The sequence below is a fragment of the Pteropus vampyrus genome, unplaced genomic scaffold (assembly GCF_000151845.1).
Source record: "Pteropus vampyrus isolate Shadow unplaced genomic scaffold, Pvam_2.0 Scaffold86, whole genome shotgun sequence".
NCBI lineage: Eukaryota > Metazoa > Chordata > Mammalia > Chiroptera > Pteropodidae > Pteropus > Pteropus vampyrus.
This window is the reverse complement of record NW_011888867.1, coordinates 5,212,167-5,230,872: the sequence shown is the minus strand read 5'-3', so window position 1 is coordinate 5,230,872 and position 18,706 is coordinate 5,212,167. Positions and strand designations below refer to the sequence as shown.

Below are 18,706 nucleotides of genomic sequence, written 5' to 3'. Positions count from 1 at the left end.
GTGTTTTCTTGAATAGAATTGGTAGGTCAGAGAGCTGGGCATATTGATGGCTTGTGATACGTTTTGTCAAATTGCCTTAAAGAGGTTGCTTCACCATTCAGTCCAACCTACATTTATAGTGTCTGTTTTCCCAAACCCTCACCTTCGCTCAGTATCATCATTTTTGTAATGTCTGCCAATTTGATAGGTGAAGAATGGCATCTTATTTTACATTTCTAAAAATCTTTTTCTTAAGCCTCTTGTCTTTCCCGACAGGTTCCCTCTTTTTAAAATTTGTCATGAATTCAGGAATTTCTAAAGCTCAAGGTGTTTGTCATTTGGATCACTAAGTTTGACCTTTGTTCCAATTTAATAGGTACATGGATGTTGGAAATCAGTAAATGAGTGATGAGTACATGGGAACTCACTCTGCTTTACTTGATACATGTTTAAAAATGTCCCTAATTCATAAGTATTTAAAATAATAGTCACATTCGATAGGTACATGACCCTTAATAAAATTTAACCCAGTTTTTTTTTTCTGTTCAGGGATGCTCATTTGAAGTGCTATGAAATTTCTATAAATTAATAGCTCACATTGGGGGAGGTATGACAATTCAACTTCTGGTCATTGGTGAATGGATGCTATCCCAGTGACACCAAGCAGTTTTCAGCTCTGAATTTGCAGATTCGTATTTACTCAGTAACACTGTAGCCACAATGACTGCTTTTTAAAAGGTAAGAAAGTATACATCCTTCCATCGCTTTGTCTTTTCTTTTTTTAGATGTTGAGCATACTGGAGCTACCAGCGAGTTCTATGACAAGTTCACCATTCGCTATCACATTAGCACCATTTTTAAAAGCCTTTGGCAAAACATAGCTCACCACGGCACCTTTATGGAGGAGTTCAAGTGAGTATCGGGCCGCTAATGTCACAGCTTGCACTCTTGCAAATCACAGGTAGAGTGGCTGCTTAAAAGCTTCCACAGCTGGGTTCTTGTTGACTGTTTGCTTGGTCTCCGCCTCCTTTAAGTTTGCCTTTAAGTTTTTCCAGGTGGTACCTCTAAATGGCAGCAGGGTTGTCTAAGTGTGCTTGCGAGGCGTCTCTGAACTTTAGATTTTTCAGGATACTTTGAGAATGATATACCTAAAGAAAAAATCTATAAATATTCTGGGATGATGTCACAAGTGTATTTGGTGTTTCTATGATTGCAGTGTTAAATAAAGTTGTCAGAATTACTAAAATGAGATCTTGTAGTGTTCTTAGATACGACATACCAAGCTTTAGAGTTAGAAATGTTGGGAGGAGTTTCGATTTAGAAGCAGTTGGATTGTGGTTGTCATTTGAGTGTTATTCTTTGTAGTAAGGCCCTAAACCTTGATTAGGGACTTTTCATTACTTACTTGAAATTTCAGCAACTACTTGCACCTGGACATTCATAATTCTATGTAAATTATGTTTCAAAAAATAAAGGTACTTTAAAAAGAATGGTAGATGCAAATGTTGAACTCTGAATTATTCTTTAGGAGAAATTTATCCCATCTGCTTGGATCCTTTACAGCTTCTGTTAGCTGTTTGATCAAGTTTAGTTGTCACTTGTTAACTGAGTTACTAGTCAATAATATACATGGTACCAGTGGGCCAACCATCTGCTGAATAGCCTTCTGCAAAGTAAACTCTCTGAGTTAATCATTTGTTTCTGTGAACTGCTCTTATACTCAGAATTATATTCCAATGGCAGCTTGGCAGGAGCTTGGGAAACCAGGCAGGGGCACAGCTTGCTCTGCATGGAGCTCAGGGACCCACCCTGGTCCATAGGAACTCATTCCACCCAGGCCTGGGCTTACCGCCCCTCGTTACGCAGTGGTGGGTCCCGATGAGTCGTTTCTTTTCTTCACTAATCTGGCACTTAAAGGCTAACCCAGATAGGTCAGGCCATCTCAGTTCACCGGCAAGTCCGTCCATTAGAAGACAACGTGCAGGACAGTTCCATAGATTGAAAGCTTCGAGCTCTGTAAAGTGACTTAATGTCCTGCTGTATCAGTGTTACAGCTGCCTAGTTTTCTTCAGTGCGTCTTTCCTGATAATAATAACCGTATCACTGGTTCTCTTGCCGCTTGAATGTGGGTAATTATTTGTGCTTTCTTTATATCTTGGTGAGTTTAAGTGTATTTTCTATTCCAGAAGAATGTTTTCTCTATTTAAAATCATTGAGGGGATGAGCCAGGGGTGTGCCGGTAAACCTGTTTTCTAAAGGAACAAAAATCGGCATTTGCTGGTTTTCTGGGGGTGTGAATACTTCCACTGTTGCCAAATTGAAGCTGCCAAGGGAATCTGCTCACAAAACTCTGCAATATTAGCGATTGGCTCTAGTGAGCCATGCAACATGGCTCCAGCACATGACTGGAATGAGTTTATCACGATTAATTAGAAAGAATAACAAAAGGAGAGAATTACCCTTGATCTCCGCGGAACTTGGGTTGCACCAAGGTCGGCAGCCTTGCAGGGCGGCGTGCTCGGCCCCTTGGACCGAGGCCCGTTCTCCCCGGGATCGGCTGTGGCTTTCTGGCTTTCTGCTCTGGGCAGATGTGTGACCACGTCCCGTGTAATTGCCTTTTCAGTTCCGGGAAGCAGTTTGTTCGCTATATAAACATGCTGATCAACGACACGACGTTTTTGCTTGACGAAAGCCTGGAGTCTCTGAAGCGGATCCACGAAGTGCAAGAGGAGATGAAGAACAAAGAGCAGTGGGAGCAGCTGCCCCGGGTGAGCACAGTCCAGGGGCCGGGACAGCCTCGCAGGAAGCTGCCGTGGGCCCCGGGCGGCGGAGCTCTGCGGGAGGCTGCACGTGCAGGCCTGACAGCCTGGATCCGGCCGGGTCAGGCCCATGGGATTCCTCCTCTGGGCTTCCACGAGGCTACATCCCGGGTTCGGGGCAAGAGAAAACTTAAACTTGCCCTAAAGTTAAGAGATAAGTTGAGAAGTCTTTCCAAATGTGTCCGGAAAACTCGTTCTGCCTTTCCAAAGGCTTTTTGTTTTGCAGAAGAGTGTTTGTTATCCAGATATGCCCATTAGGATTTATGAAGGTAACTAGGAAACATCTCTATAATTCTGACTGTTAGGGGAGAATCAGTTTGTTCACATGATCTTTAAGCAACTATGTAAATCACTCAGGGTTCTGTTGGGTTTTTTTTCCTTTCAGTTGATCTTGGTTTTTTCTATTCACTTATTAATGGAAACGAGGCCTGTTTTGCCAGGTTCCATGAGAAATTCACGCTGTGCCAGTGACAGCGTGCTGCCCTCTCCCAACATTGACTGCAGCCATTTAGATGGTTCCCTGGTCAGTTACTAGGCCCCTAACAGCTACTGCTGACTTCACGTATTGGTTAGTTCTGTTCCCAGTATTGTTAGGCTCCGAATCCGAACTGCTTTCCAGTAGGCGTTCTCGTGTAAAAGTGGGGAGGGCTAACTTTTCTTGACTTGCAGTAGCAATCATAAAATGAAAATATCATCAAAGTTCTCATGCTATGGAATCGAAAAGTACCTTCAACATAAGATAGTGAGGCCCATTTCAGGAAGGTTTCATCCCACGTGTTCTGGCAGCTTTGAGGAGAATTGTACATCTCGCTCTAGCCAACGTGCTTAAACTACACACTCCAGCTTCTCGGGGGGCTTTGCCCGGGGTCTGCGAGTGCTGGGCGTCTCCTGTCTCCACGCCGCCACGCTCCTTGAGCCCCCTCTGGTTGTATTGTCGAGAGAAGCCGTGCCCTTCTTTTTCCTTGGCACCATACTGGCACCCACTGGAGGCCATCCTCCCCACTGCCCTCATATTCATCTCTAACCACACCTTAAACTTTTGCTCTTGCGCCTGCAAAAGCTGCTCCCGCAGCCCCCATTTCCCACGGTGGCATCCGCCTGGGCCTGATGCTCCATGCCTCCCCGGGGTGGCACTAAGGGATCCTTCCAGGCTTACCTCCAGGCTTACCTCCCATTGCAGGCAGTCAGCTCCAGTCTGGACCAGTTCTGTGTCCTTGCAGAACGTGCTGAGGAAACACACGAGGCCTCGTTGAATGGCCCCCAGATTTTGAGTCCAGGGCTCCTGGGTTTGCGAACTGACGCTGCTACACTTTAAAAGTTTCTTAATTTCTCTTTCCTCGAGCACAAACCAGAGGTAGTTCCTCCTCTGCAGGAAAGCTATGAGAAGAGACGGGTGGGTGGCAGGGACGTAGTTCAGGACTGGCCTGCAGAGGGCGCTCAGGGTGGCTCGCTCCTGTTTCATCTGCCTGAGACATCCCTGCCCAGAAGCTTCTGCTCTCTATCCTTGCACATTAAATTCCTGCCCATTCTCTGAGTAAGGGCTTGTCCAAATAATCCCTCATGGCTGGCCTTCCCCAGTCGGTGTAGCTGCAGATTCTTGCTTCCTCTGCATTTCTGGAGCTCCCACTTGCGATGCATATTTTGGACCAGCTTATGCCCTAGATGTTGGGATTCGGGTCTGTGGCACATTATCTTGTCCACAGTCAGTCCTTAAAAGCATTTGTTTGGAACGACTGAACAGATACTATTGATTCCATCTGTGTTAGTGGATGGGAAAAGGGCATAAATCTAATAAGTGCTGTTTCAGAAATCATTGCTGTCTGACTTTGAAGTCACTTTCCGCCTCCCACCTCCCCACCGGCTCCCTCTCTCTCCGCCCTCTGAGCCTCAGTGCTCAGCCTGCAAGCTTCGCTTCTCTTTTGCTCCCTGGGTTGGTGCTTCTCACTGAGGGTGCTAGTTGGTATTTTGAATGTAGTAGAATTTTGATATAATAATGATTCTTTATTATGAGAGACTGTCCCGTACATTGCAGGACATTTAGCATCTCTGGCTCACGCCTATTAAATGCCAATGACATGCCCTCTTCCCCGAGTTGTTAAGCAACCAGAAACTCCCACACGTGGCCTGATGCCCCCAGTTGAAAAATCGCTGCTAGGTGATCTCATCTACCCAAGGGCTTTAAATACCTGGATTCTACAGACTCCGACTGTGTCTCCCCAGCTCAGGTCTCTCCTGACTCTGTAACCGGCTGTTGATCTGCTCTCTACCTGGTGGTCTGATAGGTGTCTCACACCTAACTGGTCCAAAACCGAACCCTCGCTGTTCTCCTCCAGATCTCCTCTCTGAGCCTGCGCAGTCTCGGTGACAGCTGCAGCCCACGGATTGCTCTCACTCAGCACCTTGCCACCTTCCTTGATTCCTCTTCCTCCCAGCAAAACCTCTGGGCTTTAAAGGACATCCAGGTCTGACCTTGGCCGCCCGCCTCCGGGCCACTGCCATCTCTGGTCTGGATTATTGCAGCTGGCCCCTGTTTGGTCTCGGCCTCCACCTTGACATTGCCATAACTGGAGGCCTCTGAGGAGCGGCCTGCTCATTATCACCGCTCTGCCGGGACCCTTCTCGGCTTCCTCCTCAGTCAGCCCCAGCCGAGGGTGCCACGGTGTTGGCCCTCCCCCCGACCCTTTGCTCCCCCGACCCCAGGCACACCTGCCTCCTTGCTCTTCCTCTGACAAGCGAGGGCCTTTCTGCTTGCTGTTCCCTCTGTCTGGCACTGTCTTCCCCCAGATTTTTGCCGACTCGCTTCCTTCAGACAGCCACTTAAGTGACACCTCCTGAGACAGGCCTTCCCTGATCGCCCTTTCCAGAACAGCATCCCCTGACCCCAGCACACGCCTCTCATCTTACCCTGGTTTATTTTTCGTCGCTGTCAGACTTCCTCTGTATCTGGGTGGGGGTTCTTTGTTGCTTGGCTCCCTAACTGGAATCTAAGCTCCATGAGGGCGGGGAGCCCCACTAGTCACCTTCTGCACTCTCTCTGCAGTGCCTGGAGGAGGGGCTGGCCCGCAGAGGGGCGAGGGAATAGTCACCGGCGAGTGGGGCGCCAGGCGCGCACAGAGGCGCGTCTCGTCGCTGCTCTTAATGCCTCCCCTGGCTCGGCCTTTCATTCAGTCGGCTCGTTCTTGACCAAGGGGCAGTGGACGAGTCACCCAGCGTTGTCACAGAGTCGCCAGCGAGCACTTACTCCGAGGGCACTTACCCAGGGGACTCATTCGCAGCTTCAGCTGTTCTAGGTGTTTCTCCTCCCCCAACACAAAGTAAACCGCCTCTGAGCAGATGTAGGAACTTAAGTCTTTACTGCTGTTTCTGTATCTTCTCCATCTCAGAGCCCTTAGTGTCCCCCGTTTTTACCCATGAGTCAAATCCACCTTGTCATCTTGTTTCCTAGCCTGTGGCAGAATGGAAGGAGGTGGATGGTGCCGGAGGCGAGCATGCTGACAGTTTACGGGGTGACAGCCTAACAGTGCAGAAAGACAAAACCCAAAAGCTTAGCAGTCCACAGGCACTTGGTACGGGGGCATAACTTGTAGGCCTCCGTGCCATAGCTGGACACATCATGTGTTTTTAAACTAATGATGACTAAGTAAACGTTGTTATTAAGGGACATGAACTGTCCTTCGTTAGCACCCAACAAAGGCACAGCATAAGATCCTTAGCTCACCCTGCCTGGAAGTCAATGGGACTTCGCTTATCATTGAAGAAACCGAGTCTCACATAAGTTAAATATATGTGCCGAGGTCACCTTACTCAAAGTCCTAAAGAGTTCTGGTGCCGAAAGGAAGAGACTTCAGTCAGCTGGAGGATTCGCCGGGGCGGGCTGTTCCGGCATTTCTCCGAGTCGGCATTCTCATGCACTTTCCCAGTTATGAGCTGACCGTATTTTTCTGTCACACTCAGCGTGTTAGTGAGCTGATGACGAGGACTGACATTTGCTTGGCATTTGCTCAATTTTCCTAGGATCAGCAGCAGGCCCGTCAGTCTCAGCTCGCTCAGGACGAGCGTGTTTCACGGTCGTATCTTGCCCTGGCGACGGAAACCGTGGACATGTTCCATATCCTCACGAAGCAGGTTCAGAAGCCGTTCCTCCGACCGGTGAGTAGAAACTTTGGCTGTTTGTTTTGTCTGTTGGATTCCACATTCAGATTCTGTCACTTAGAACTAAATATAGTTGTTGAAATCCTGGACATTTCAGCATCACAGTCACTGACGAGTGAAATTCTGTTACTGATTGTGTTCCCAGTTGGGCTAATTGGTACACACACCACCATTGATAGACTAAAGTCAGCAAACGGTCACTTCCAGAAGAACCGATTTCACTTTCTGCTTAGACAGCCCTGTGGATCATTAATGTTGAAACTGTGACATCTTTTTATCATTATCAATTCCTATATTTCATTTGCAGGAAAAGCACAAGGTAACATCAGTTGGAAATTAGTATACTAAGTAGAAATGATAATGTGTAAGATCTTTGGTTCTCTTAGCTGGAGCTTTGTTATACTCAAGAAGCCAAAGGTTACTGAGAGCCCTAATTAGGGCTTATGATAGATCAGAGATAGTCAAAATGAAGACCTGGGTCTTGTCTCTGAAACAGACTGAGTGACATAACTGAAGATCTCCGCTTCGCTTCAACCCCCATCCCACCCCTTTACCCCTTCATACCTCCTCCTCCCCCCACCTCCCAAGCACACACAGTTTAGAAGCTTCATGACGTGGCCAGAACAAGCGTAGTGAGGAAGGCAAGAAAGGGGCCTGAGGTCTGGTACTTACTTGCTTACACGGAGACAAGTTTACAGCGGAAGGTGCTTTCACTACGTGTGTCCTCCAGTTTCCCCATTCGCTCCCACCTCCAGCCTTATCCCACGCCCTGGTCGCTCCCACCTCCAGCCTTATCCCACGCCCTGGCCTATGCGCAGTTCAGGAGATGAGTCTCCTCTCTCCCCTCTTCGTTTCCCGTCTCTTCATAAACAGATTTCTGTGCAAGAGCCGTGGAACGTGAAAGTACACGAGCTCACCATCGAGAGCACGAGGACACTGCAGCTGATTTACACTTGATGGTTCAGGCACTTGCTTCCCCAAAGCGTTGCAGATGGGATTTCTTTAAACTTTACCTGCGAAGGCCATGGTGGGCCACTCGGTCCCTGTCCCAGTGACTCAGCTTGGCTGTTGTGGAGCGGAGGCAGTCACGGACAACGCGTACACAGACGAGTGTGGCCACGTTTGGCCTGCAGCTGGGACTTTGCCGGTCCCTGCTCTAAATTGTGTCTGATGTTCTGCCCCGTGACTCCAACGGCAGTGCTATTTGATTGTTAGAAGGTAGAAACGATAAAAACTATTTAAGACTAAATTATTGTGAAGCCTATATGTAGTTCTAAATTCTTCAATTTTGAAATTATCGAAAGCTAAGTTTGATATTTTCATGTCAATTAAAATTAATTTTTTTCAAGGCCTGTGCATAGTTCCTAAGCCATCTGCACACCTTGGCCGTCGCCTCCAGCCCCTCTGTGCCTGCGCCTGCGCCTGCTTTGACGTTTCCTTTCCCTTTGCTGCTCCGTTTCACCTTAACCGTCGAGCTCAAAACTTTCCCACTTCAGAAAAAAAAAACATTACCAATTCTGTCCTATTCTTACCACTCCTTAACTTCTTAATTAAATACAGGAGTACTTGGTGCAAAAGCAGATTCCTGGAAAGCTGAGTTTAAGTTGGAGTTGTATAAATCCAGTCATTACATTTAATGAAAACCTCGTTACCTAAAGAGAAGCTGTCACAACTCCTTTTTGATGGCCAGCGTTTTCTCTAATACACTCTAAGCCAGATTTGCCTAGTTCCGGTTTGCTTAAAGCCGTGTATGCCCAATGAAGTAGGTGCTGTGTCATCTTGTGGGTTATTGCATTATAGTTATTTCCTAGTTGTTTCATTTAGGTTTGCTTTGTCTCACTGGCTATATTTAAGACTCTTCAGGATATAAATTTTATCTCCTCTTTTGCATTATCTTCTACCTCTTTGCACTCGATAAATAAGAGTGGTGCATCCTGTCGGAATTGTCAGGGGCTTTTGAAATTTACTTATACAAAAATAATGCGTAAAATGATGGCTGAAAAAGCATACTCAGAAACTTTCATGACTTGTATCACAATAATGGAAATATGAATCATTTTTTCCCTTTTATGTGTTTCTCAACGAATTTTAAGTGATCCTTGGTTTAATAATTAAAAGCACGAATTTATAGAAAAGGTTGCCTTTTGTTGGTATTTATAAATATTCCACCCATCTGCAATGTTCTGTTAAGTTTTAGAATTATTGGATTAGAAATGGAGAGTAAAAAAATTTTTGAATATGTTCGTCTTCAGCTTACGACACACAGCACTTATAAGGGGCTCTTCGAAGATTAATCCAGCCATTTCCTGTTCCTCCACTGAAATAGGAGTTTCTGGTCCTTCTCGCTTGTCTCAACAGCATGAATTGTCCTATTACCCTGTGATTTCCTAGGAACTTGGACCCCGCTTGGCCGCAATGCTGAACTTCAACCTTCAGCAGCTCTGTGGTCCCAAGTGCCGCGACCTGAAAGTCGAAAACCCGGAGAAATACGGCTTCGAACCCAAGAAGCTGTTGGACCAACTGACGGATATTTACCTGCAGCTGGACTGTGCCCGGTTCGCTAAAGCCATCGCGGACGACCAGGTCAGTGTCAAGGGAGCGGCCCCTTTCGGAGGGCATCGGATTCAGGCTGCTGACCCGGGCGGCCTGAGTTTGCTTCTCTGTGGGTTTCCTGGCAATTATGTGTCCATCTGTCCTGGATTTTCCACCCTTGAAATCAAGGAAGGTGATACTTTTCGAAATATGGCCTGAGAAGTCTCGAGTCTGTAAATGGAAGGCTCGACCTCTGTGGCCGGGGACGCGTCCGGTGTGGACTGGACTGAAGTGGTTTGTCTCCCTTTGGCCGTGAAGAGCAGACGCGGCTCCCAGATCCGTCTCCATCCGAGTTCGCCGCCCAGGACCTTGCTAAGGCCTCACCTGCCAACTCTGTTACCATCCCAGAAAGAGCTCGGTTTCCCAGGGGATCCGCATCCTCCTCCCACGTCCCCGGCTCTCGTGCTGCTGCTGTTTTATGGTCTTTCAGGTTCAGACCTCGGATGGCCGTCTTCACCTTCTCCCCTCCCCTCCGTTTCTCGCGTCCCTGCGAGCACATCCGTTCTGTGTTTTCGCCCCACAGCTGCCACTCTGGTCCAGCTGCAGCTGTGGACTTTGCAAATTGTCTCATCAACGGCCTCCCCTCCCTCCGCGTTCTTCTGTCCGGCATCATTTCAACATAAAGTAACTAATGTTGATTAACCGAATACCAACTTTTAACCACTTTTCATGGTTGCTCTCCTTCACTCCTCACAAACCCCTGCGATGTAGGTTCAGTTAGAGCCCTCATTTTAAACGAGGCCTGCGTGAGGTTAGTGGGGGTGGAGGCAGGGTTCCCACCTGCCATCTGGCCCCGAATCCATATTCTCAGCCTCTCTGCCCTCCACTTAAAATGCCCGGAAAGTTCCACGTTTGTTTCTGTCTCTCCATCTTTGTTCACACATTCGGTTCCACACGTTACATTTCAGGTGAAGCATCAGTAGGCATTCTAGAAGGAATTGTAGGTACTCTTTTTAAATAACAACTTTATTGAGATAGTCGTCACTTATACAGGTACTTTTGGCTATAAACAAGAGATATGGTCTTGACAGAGCCTGCAGTGGAAAGAAACCACACGTTTCTCTAGCAGTTTTTTGACAAATAGTAATGGGAAAGGACGGAGTTAGGCATGTGCGCTTACTTTGGAGAGATGCTACAGTGTTTCTCACCCGCAACTCTATAACTCTGTACGTGCTCAGGAATGGTACATAAGTGGCGCAGCCCGCAGTGAGGGGAAGAACGTGGGTACGCCCCCCAGCCAGGGAACTGTCATCCGCCCTGGGCAGCAGGCAGGCCAAGGTCGGGCTTCTCTAGCCCTGCCAGAGGTCAGGGTGTGGAAAGTTCTAGAACTGTGAGGGCTGGAGGAGTCGTTTAGTGAGTGCTCCCTCTTCTCCTGGTAGGTCTTGCTGTGGCTGCCACATCACAAGCACCTAACACACAATGTGCAGTGTAAATGGCTGCAGCACACCCAGCCAAGTGGGTAACCAAGGGGTGCTTCCAGCTGCCTCTCTCTGGCGACCAACGAAACGTCCACACTGCCTGGTAATCCCTGCGCATTGTGGTGGTGGCCTGTGGTGGCACCTGTGTGATGCACAGTGACACATAGGTCTTCTCAGATGTCTAAAGAGTCTTGCTCTCCAGACCCGTGAAGCAAACACATGCAGTGCCAGTGACACGATGGAGAGACCCATGAACGTATAATCTGTCACCTTTCGTGTCTGACTTTTTTCACATTTTAAGTGCGTTGTTTTGCTCCTTTTCCAGGGTGGTATTTGTCCTGATTATTGGGCATTTTCCATTTATACTGGCTATAAGGTGATTCGGGCCCTGACGACCTGCTTATTTTGGAATGTTTGGAGGGTTGCGGGGAGGAAGGATGGAAAGCTAGAAAGCTCCAGAAGACAGGTGGTGGAAGCTTATTTTTTCCTTTGGGAGCTCTGGCCTTGTTTGTTGGTTTGGTCTCGTATGTCTTGTTTTCCTGGGATGACAAAAGAAAAAGAAAATAGTAGCTGTGCAGAGAAAGAAACGGACTTCTCTCTGTGTGTACTGAAAGGGCTGACAGCAAGTGTCCAGAAGAGACGACAAAAGAGCCACTGAGCTTTACATTCACAAACCTGAGGAGAGAGCCCCTTGTCAGAGGAGGAGCGGGCAGAACAGTTGGCCCTGGAGCTGAGAGCGCCCGGGACCCGGATGCCGAGGCCTTAGGGGCCTCAGCAAGCTCCCCGGCAGCCACTTCCGACTGCGCTGTTCCGGGCAGACTGCAGGTCTGTGGATGGGCCACAGTGCCCATGTTCGCGGAGCGCTGTCCGTCAGCACCACGTGCTGTTCAAATAACTAGTAACCAGCCCGGTCGCAGTCACACGTCTCCCGTGCAGTCTGTCCCTTTTTCTAAATCGAGGTGGAACTCATCTAAGATGAGATTAACCATTTTAAAGTGTACAGTTTGTTAGCATTTAGTACATTCATAATGTTGTGGGGCTGTCACCTCTGCCTAGCTCCAAAGCACTGTGTCACCCCCAGAGGAGGGTGTGTACCCGTTAGGTCATCACCCCCATCCCCCTGGCTGCCATTACTCGGCTTTCTGTCTTTATTTCACCTAATTTTGGATTTACCTCTTCGCCTATTCTAGATATTTCTTATTAACGGAATCATTGTTACCCTTTATGTCCGACTGTTTACTTAGCAGAATGTTTTTGAGATTCATCCATATTATAGTATGTGTCTCAGTACTTTATTCCTTTTGTGGCTGAATAATATTTCTTTATATGGATAGACCATGATTTGTTTGTCCGCATCATTGATGGGCATTAAGGTCGTTTCCATCTTCTGGCTGTTACAAGTGGGGCACCTGTGAACATTTGTGAAAAAGCATTTATTTGAATACTTGTTTTCAATTCCCTGGGGTACATACTTTGGAGGAGAGTCGCCGAGTCACATGGTAATTCTGTGTTGAACTCTTCGAGGAGCTGCCAAACCATTACACGTTGGCTGCACCATTTTACATCCCCACCTGCAACATACGAGGGTTTGTTTCGTTTCTGCACATCCTCACCCATACTTGTTATTTCGTTTCGTTTTATTTTGTTGTGTTTTTGTTTTTAAATGGGTACCTTAGTGAGAGTAAGGTGGTATTTCGCTGTGGTTTTAATTTGCATTTCCCTAATGACAGATACTGTTTTTACAGTTTTTCATGTGTTTATTAGTCATTTTTATGTCTCCTATGGAGAAATGTCTGTTTGAGTCCTTCACTATTTTCTCAAATTAGATTTTTTTTTTCTTTTTCTCTGATGTTGAGTTCTAAGAGTTCTTCGTATATTCTGGATACTAGAGCTTTGTCAGGTGTATGATTTACAGATATTTTCACGTTTAATTTTGCAAGCACTCTGTAAGATCCTTGCAGTCAAGAATGTCTTCACTTCTTCTCTGACCCAGCCCACATCAGACATGAAGCAGTAGCGCAGCAATAAGTATTTGTTCCATTCATTGATGCCGCTGCTCTGCGAGGCTGAATGCCACGTCCCTTGATAGGTGCCCTTTGGTTTCTGATAATGCTCACTGCACTGCTGTCTGAGAAGCTGACTTAGAAGCCAGCTCGGGTCAGCTGGTCAAACACTCATCATCTGTCGAGAACAGAACAGGTGAAGTTTTATGGGGCTAACAAACGGGCTACTTGTCGTAAGAACGGCTACTTGCGACAAATAGAAGTTGAAGGTGAAATTGTCTCAGCAGCGACACCCAAGCTTTGTTAATTCCCTGTGCAAAATACTTTAATTTTGCCATTCCAACAATCTTTTGGCCATTTGTCCCCTATGGATGGGGACTGTGGCTCACCTGGCTCATGTGAGCGGGCACCAAATCGAGCATCTGTTGGATTAACATAGTCATTTGCTACACACGGCAGCACTTTGCCCGTCCCTCTGCTCTCCTCCCCCCGCAGTGGCGCCGCGTTACTAAGGGGCGCGGGTGAGCGTGGAGGACAAGGTGAGCATGTGCGCTTACTTAGAAACTGAAGTTAAAAAAGGAAAGAAGCAAGACAGGACTTTCAGTTCAGCGCTCTAAGGGAAGACATTCTCTCATCCTCATACCCAGAGATGTTGGTGTGAATCTTCAGATAGGAATGACAGGGCTCAGGTTATGACCCTGTTGTTCAGACTCAGATTTAATCATTCTCCTCTGTTTGCCTCATTGTCAGTACATTGACAGGGGGCCAGTGTTTTTGCCATAAATGCAAATTATGATATACTTTAATATTTTAAAATGGCAGTGATTGGCCTGAGTTAGGCACCTGTGAGGTAGATGTCTCTACCCCCCATTTTACACCTGAGGAAACGGGGGGCTCAGCAGAGTTAGGGGTTTGTGTAAGACCACACAGCGGGTAGGTGGTAGAGCCGGAATGGAAGTCCAGGTCTGTCTGGGTCTGCGGGGGCCTCACCCTCTCAACCATCCCCCCCGCCACACTCTCATAGGCATGAGTCGTGTCTGCTCCCATCAGCAGAGCCAGTGACATTTAACTAGGGGGCGTTAAAGATGGACGGGGGACGGGGGACGCCCCTCTGGATGACGGCCGATGCTGGGTGGTTTTCACCATGTTCAGCTTCAGGAAAAAGGGCTGAAACATCGACCCCCCTCATGCTGCTGGAGAACACGGCCTCGCAAGGACGGAAACAGACGAGACTTCCTTCTCTTTCCAGTATTTAAATTAAAAAAAAAACATGTTTGCTGTAAAAATAATTCAGAAATTATTAAATTCCCTTCATTTGCCTCAATCTTGAAAGCCCTCCCCAGAGGTAACAGCCTTGTGGTCTGGTGCGTATTACCCCAGTCTTTATGTAGTTATGGCCACGTGAAAGTATTTACACACACACACACACACATTATAATTTTCGGGCTTTCTTAGAAAATAAAAAGTAGATTACACTTGGAGTATTTTCTGCAACTTGCTTCTTTCCACCTAACCTGTATTTACTCATCGTCTTTCCTCATCCGCAGAGATCCTACAGCAAAGAGTTGTTCGAAGAGGTTATCTCGAAGATGCGGAAGGCAGGGATCAAATCCACAATAGCGATAGAGAAGTTCAAGCTTCTCGCCGAGAAAGTGGAGGAGATAGTAGCCAAGAACGCCCGCGCCGAAATCGACTACAGCGACGCGCCGGACGAGTTCCGAGGCAAGTGGGCCCCCTTCCCAGGCTGCGGCCTTTGATTTCAGTGAACTGGAATCAGGTCACACTAAAAGAAGACGTTCTGGGTTCTTTCATGGTGTGCTGCGGTTGCTTTTCGAGACGCTGCGTGAAAATTACATTTGCCTGTGTTTAGTTCATATTGTAAGTTAAAAAGGGAAAAAAAGTCCTTCACCTGATTTCAAACCAGACGTCAGCCCGAAGAGTCTGCGGCCAGCCTTGCCTTTGCCAGGGCGGTTGGCGTTTTCAAAGGAAACTTCCGAGCCGTCCTCAGGGCATGCATTCCAGGCGGCTGTCACTGTCTGGGCCACCGGCTTCTCCCTCTGTGCGCTCCTCCCAGCAGCAGCTGACAAAAGGGGACTCTCCCCTCTACAAGCGGCAGCCTGCATGCCTTTCCTGCACGCCACTCCCGATCGCCTGCCAAACTCAGGGGCCCCGTGGGGCCGTGTGATTGCCATTCCTGCGGATCCGTTTTTATATTTTTCACAGCTAGGAGGGGCTTTATGGTCTTCATCAGTTTTCGGCTCTCTTATCAGATCGGCGTTTGCTTTGCTTTCTCTCTGCAGACCCTCTGATGGACACCCTGATGACCGACCCCGTGCGGCTGCCCTCGGGCACCATCATGGACCGCTCCATCATTCTGCGGCACTTGCTGAACTCGCCCACGGACCCCTTCAACCGGCAGACGCTGACCGAGAGCATGCTGGAACCAGGTACGCCCGCCTCCGTGCCGAGCGGTGGTGCCCAAATCGTGTAGCACCGGAGGTTACTCAGGGCGGGAGGGTCCCAAATCCAGAAACTCCGTAGTTTGTGACGCTTCATGGAAAAGACACAAAACGTTCTTCGCTCTTTTTCACTATCGAAGTCTAGTCCTCGCGGCCCGTTTCTTTCCCCGTGCCTCGTTTCACCGAGGGCACGAATGGCCTTTATTTTCCGTGTCTACAGAGCGAGGAGCGGAGCGGCATGTCTCAGGAGGAGCCCTCCCGTCGAACCATTGACCCTTCCCTTTCTCTTCTCAGTGCCAGAACTGAAAGAGCAGATTCACGCCTGGATGAGAGAGAAACAGAACAGTGATCATTAAACCGTCCCCCTTGCCCATCCTCTGCTCGAAACAGCCAGGGCGAGCCAGGCCAGCAGAAGCAGCATCGCTGGTGAAAACGCTGTTCAAACGTTAGAGGCCAAACGTGGCAACTACACCGCGAGCCCACCCAGAGCGACCAAGCAGTGGAGATCTGAAGGGACTTGAATGAGAAGCGGAGCCCAATTCCTGTACATATATTTAAATGACAAATGTGGTCAAAAGCTTGAGGGACACATCCTATGATCGCTTATGTAATAAAGCACGTCCTTCACATGTCGCAGTTTGGGACTTTTGCAACGGAAGTCTCGTAGTGATTGGTGATGAATGCGTCTGGGCAGCATCCCCTCCACCTTTCTTTTTTTCCCCCCCTGAATCCAATATCCGTTGATTTGATTGTGATTAGAGAACCCTGGACATTTTGCTGCTAAAGAATCTTATTCCTTCCCCCCTTCCTGACCCTACTTGCACTGCTGTGGATTTTTTTAAGAGAAGCGAAAACAAAAATAAACTCCTTTCCCTGGCCCTCCAAACATATATTCTGTGAGATAACTGTGCCTGCAACAAAGTGTTAATCCTGGGATCGTATTTTTATATCATATTCACATATTTGTTTTTTTAATTGGTGTTAGATGACATGATTAATAAAAAAGGCAAGATATTTTCAGAATTTGAATTTCAGTTTTTATTTTTTTTTCTTTTGAAATGTCCCTTTAAATTTTTTTTTTTTTTTTTTACTCTAAGCAAAATGAAGAGAATCCTGTTGCTCTGGCCCTTGCGATGATTCCCGTTAGGCATCTAAGGAACAGCTGCAGCAAAGGAAGTGTTTATCAGGACTTACACGACTGATGGTTTTGGGGGAAAGGGGTTTTAGTGTTTTTAATGCTACGTGACAGTTCGAAACCTTTACAGTTATCCTCTGAGGGTACATGAATTCTCCTCAACTCTTGAGTCTGTGAGTTCGAGGCAGGGGTCATTTATACAATGTGTCCTTTGGGGCTTGGCCTTACCAAAGCAAAAATGGAGTGCAAGAAATGTGGATGTCTGTCTGCTTGTAAAAACACACACAGAACCACACTCAAGCACAGAAACATAAGACTTTTTGTATGACTGCTCCCCACTTAACATACTTGAATTCTCGAATTTCCTTTGGGGTAAAAAAGGATTGGAAACCATAAAGTGTTTTGAAGAAATTAAGTACAAAAACATACTTTCTTCTTCTTTTCCTTTTTTGCCCCCTCCACAGACAATGTCCTCTGTTCAATTCCTAACGCAAACTACAATAAACGGTGAAACACATTCAGAAGACATCTTTGAGTCTCTTATTTTTGTGGAAATCAAAGGGGCGGGTAAACAAGAGCCAAATGAGTTTGCATGTGGCGAATTCTCTCTCCTGGAGCCAATTAGGAGCTGCTATTTTTAAAATAAAACTTTCGGATTTATGTCAGTCTCTAGGCCCCATTTGCTCCTCATTCCACTCTGCTTGTCTGAGGGGGTTGACCTTTGTCACCTTCATTCTCTGCCCTTCTCAAGGTGGTCCCCTTTCGAAAATCTCTTTTCCCTGACCTTTAAAATTCTCACTCAGGGTCACCCCATTTCATAAACATTTTCTTAGGCACGGCAGTTTACAAAACCGTATCTGCCAGCTTGTGGGATAATAATAGCACTTACATAGCATGTACTGTGCGCCAGGCACTATGCAAAGGCCCTTACGTTATAGTTTCATCCTCAAGAAGGTGATGTTACCATCTTTGCTTTTTTAAACAGCTCAGGGTTTGGAGGGTGGAGCGGTGAGGTCATTTGCCCAAAATCACCTGGCTAGTCAGTGGAAGAGCAGGTGTCCAGGCTCAGAGCCCAGGCCCCTAGCCACCATGTCTGCTTCTTTTTAGCACATTTGGACTAAATCACTTTTTCTCCAAAAAATACACTGTATTTATTGCAGCACAAGTTTTAGACTCTGTGAAAGAAAATGAAAATCACCCATAATTCTACCATGCAGATAATTCTGTTAATTTAGTTTACTTTTTATTAACCATATGTCTACGTGCCTATAAAATTACGATGTTTGCTGGCTTCTATGACTAATTTCGTTTCTTTAATCCATGTCATGAACGTGAATTGTTTGTCTCCTTTCCATCCAGATTATAAACTTCAGAGGCACAGATTGTGACATATTTGCACGTCCCACTTGTCCCCCATGAATATGATAGGATGCTACTTTATCCTCCATGTGCATTCATCATTCAGAAGTTTCATAGACTTTCTGCTGGGTATTGTCTAGGAGGAAGACGTTTGGGGATTTCTTAGAGTCTCGGGGTTGCTGTTTTATAATAATTTTGATTGCCTTCAATCCATTAGGTACAGATATTAAAATAAGTTCCAAAATACTTTAAAAGTAGGTCTTGGCTACAAGGAAGGCGGTCACAGAGGGAGGAGGATCTGAGGTTCAGATGAGTGGAGGAGAGGTGATCCTTGGGAGAAAGATGATTAATCTCTTACCCTTGGGACTCATCGTTGTGTGGGTTTTAAGAAGGAGTCGATCAATTATCTTTTGAAACAATAGCTGAGCACATTATTTTGTTCACAGTTTGTCACTTTGGGGTTTGGTACATAAAATAGTGGATTTCACGGTGTTTTTGTTGGGGTTCCAAGGTGGCATAAACAGGCCCCGTCTGACTAGGTTAAGGTTTTGGTTGAAGGGAACGTCCGCAGTGGCCTGTGAGCTTGGCGTTGGTGTGAGCTAGAGTTGGCTGAAGGAAGCCACCTTTGGCTGATGGATGACGGGCGTTTCATGAGCCTGTTCTGTGTGCGAACCACTCGTTTTCATTCGTTTACTTCTCAACAACCGTATGAAGGAGGTGGCATAGTGGAACCAGCACGTGACTCTAGGCCACCTGGGCCTCAGAGTCTGATCCCTCCGCCACTCCTGCC

The 18,706-nt window shown here is 47.1% G+C and overlaps 1 protein-coding gene across 1 annotated transcript in view; it reads left to right on the top strand.

Annotated features, from left to right (window-relative positions):
* The window catches only part of UBE4B (ubiquitination factor E4B), a 113,725-nt gene extending 96,642 nt beyond the window's left edge, over positions 1-17,083 (top strand). The window contains exons 20-26 of the mRNA XM_011363578.2: positions 765-891; positions 2,603-2,747; positions 6,813-6,947; positions 9,342-9,533; positions 14,511-14,685; positions 15,264-15,410; positions 15,717-17,083. Of these exons, the coding sequence (XP_011361880.1) occupies positions 765-891; positions 2,603-2,747; positions 6,813-6,947; positions 9,342-9,533; positions 14,511-14,685; positions 15,264-15,410; positions 15,717-15,778 (983 nt within the window). The 3' untranslated portion in view covers positions 15,779-17,083. The remainder of the gene's footprint in view (positions 1-764; positions 892-2,602; positions 2,748-6,812; positions 6,948-9,341; positions 9,534-14,510; positions 14,686-15,263; positions 15,411-15,716) is intronic.
* The last annotated feature ends 1,623 nt before the right edge of the window (positions 17,084-18,706 follow it).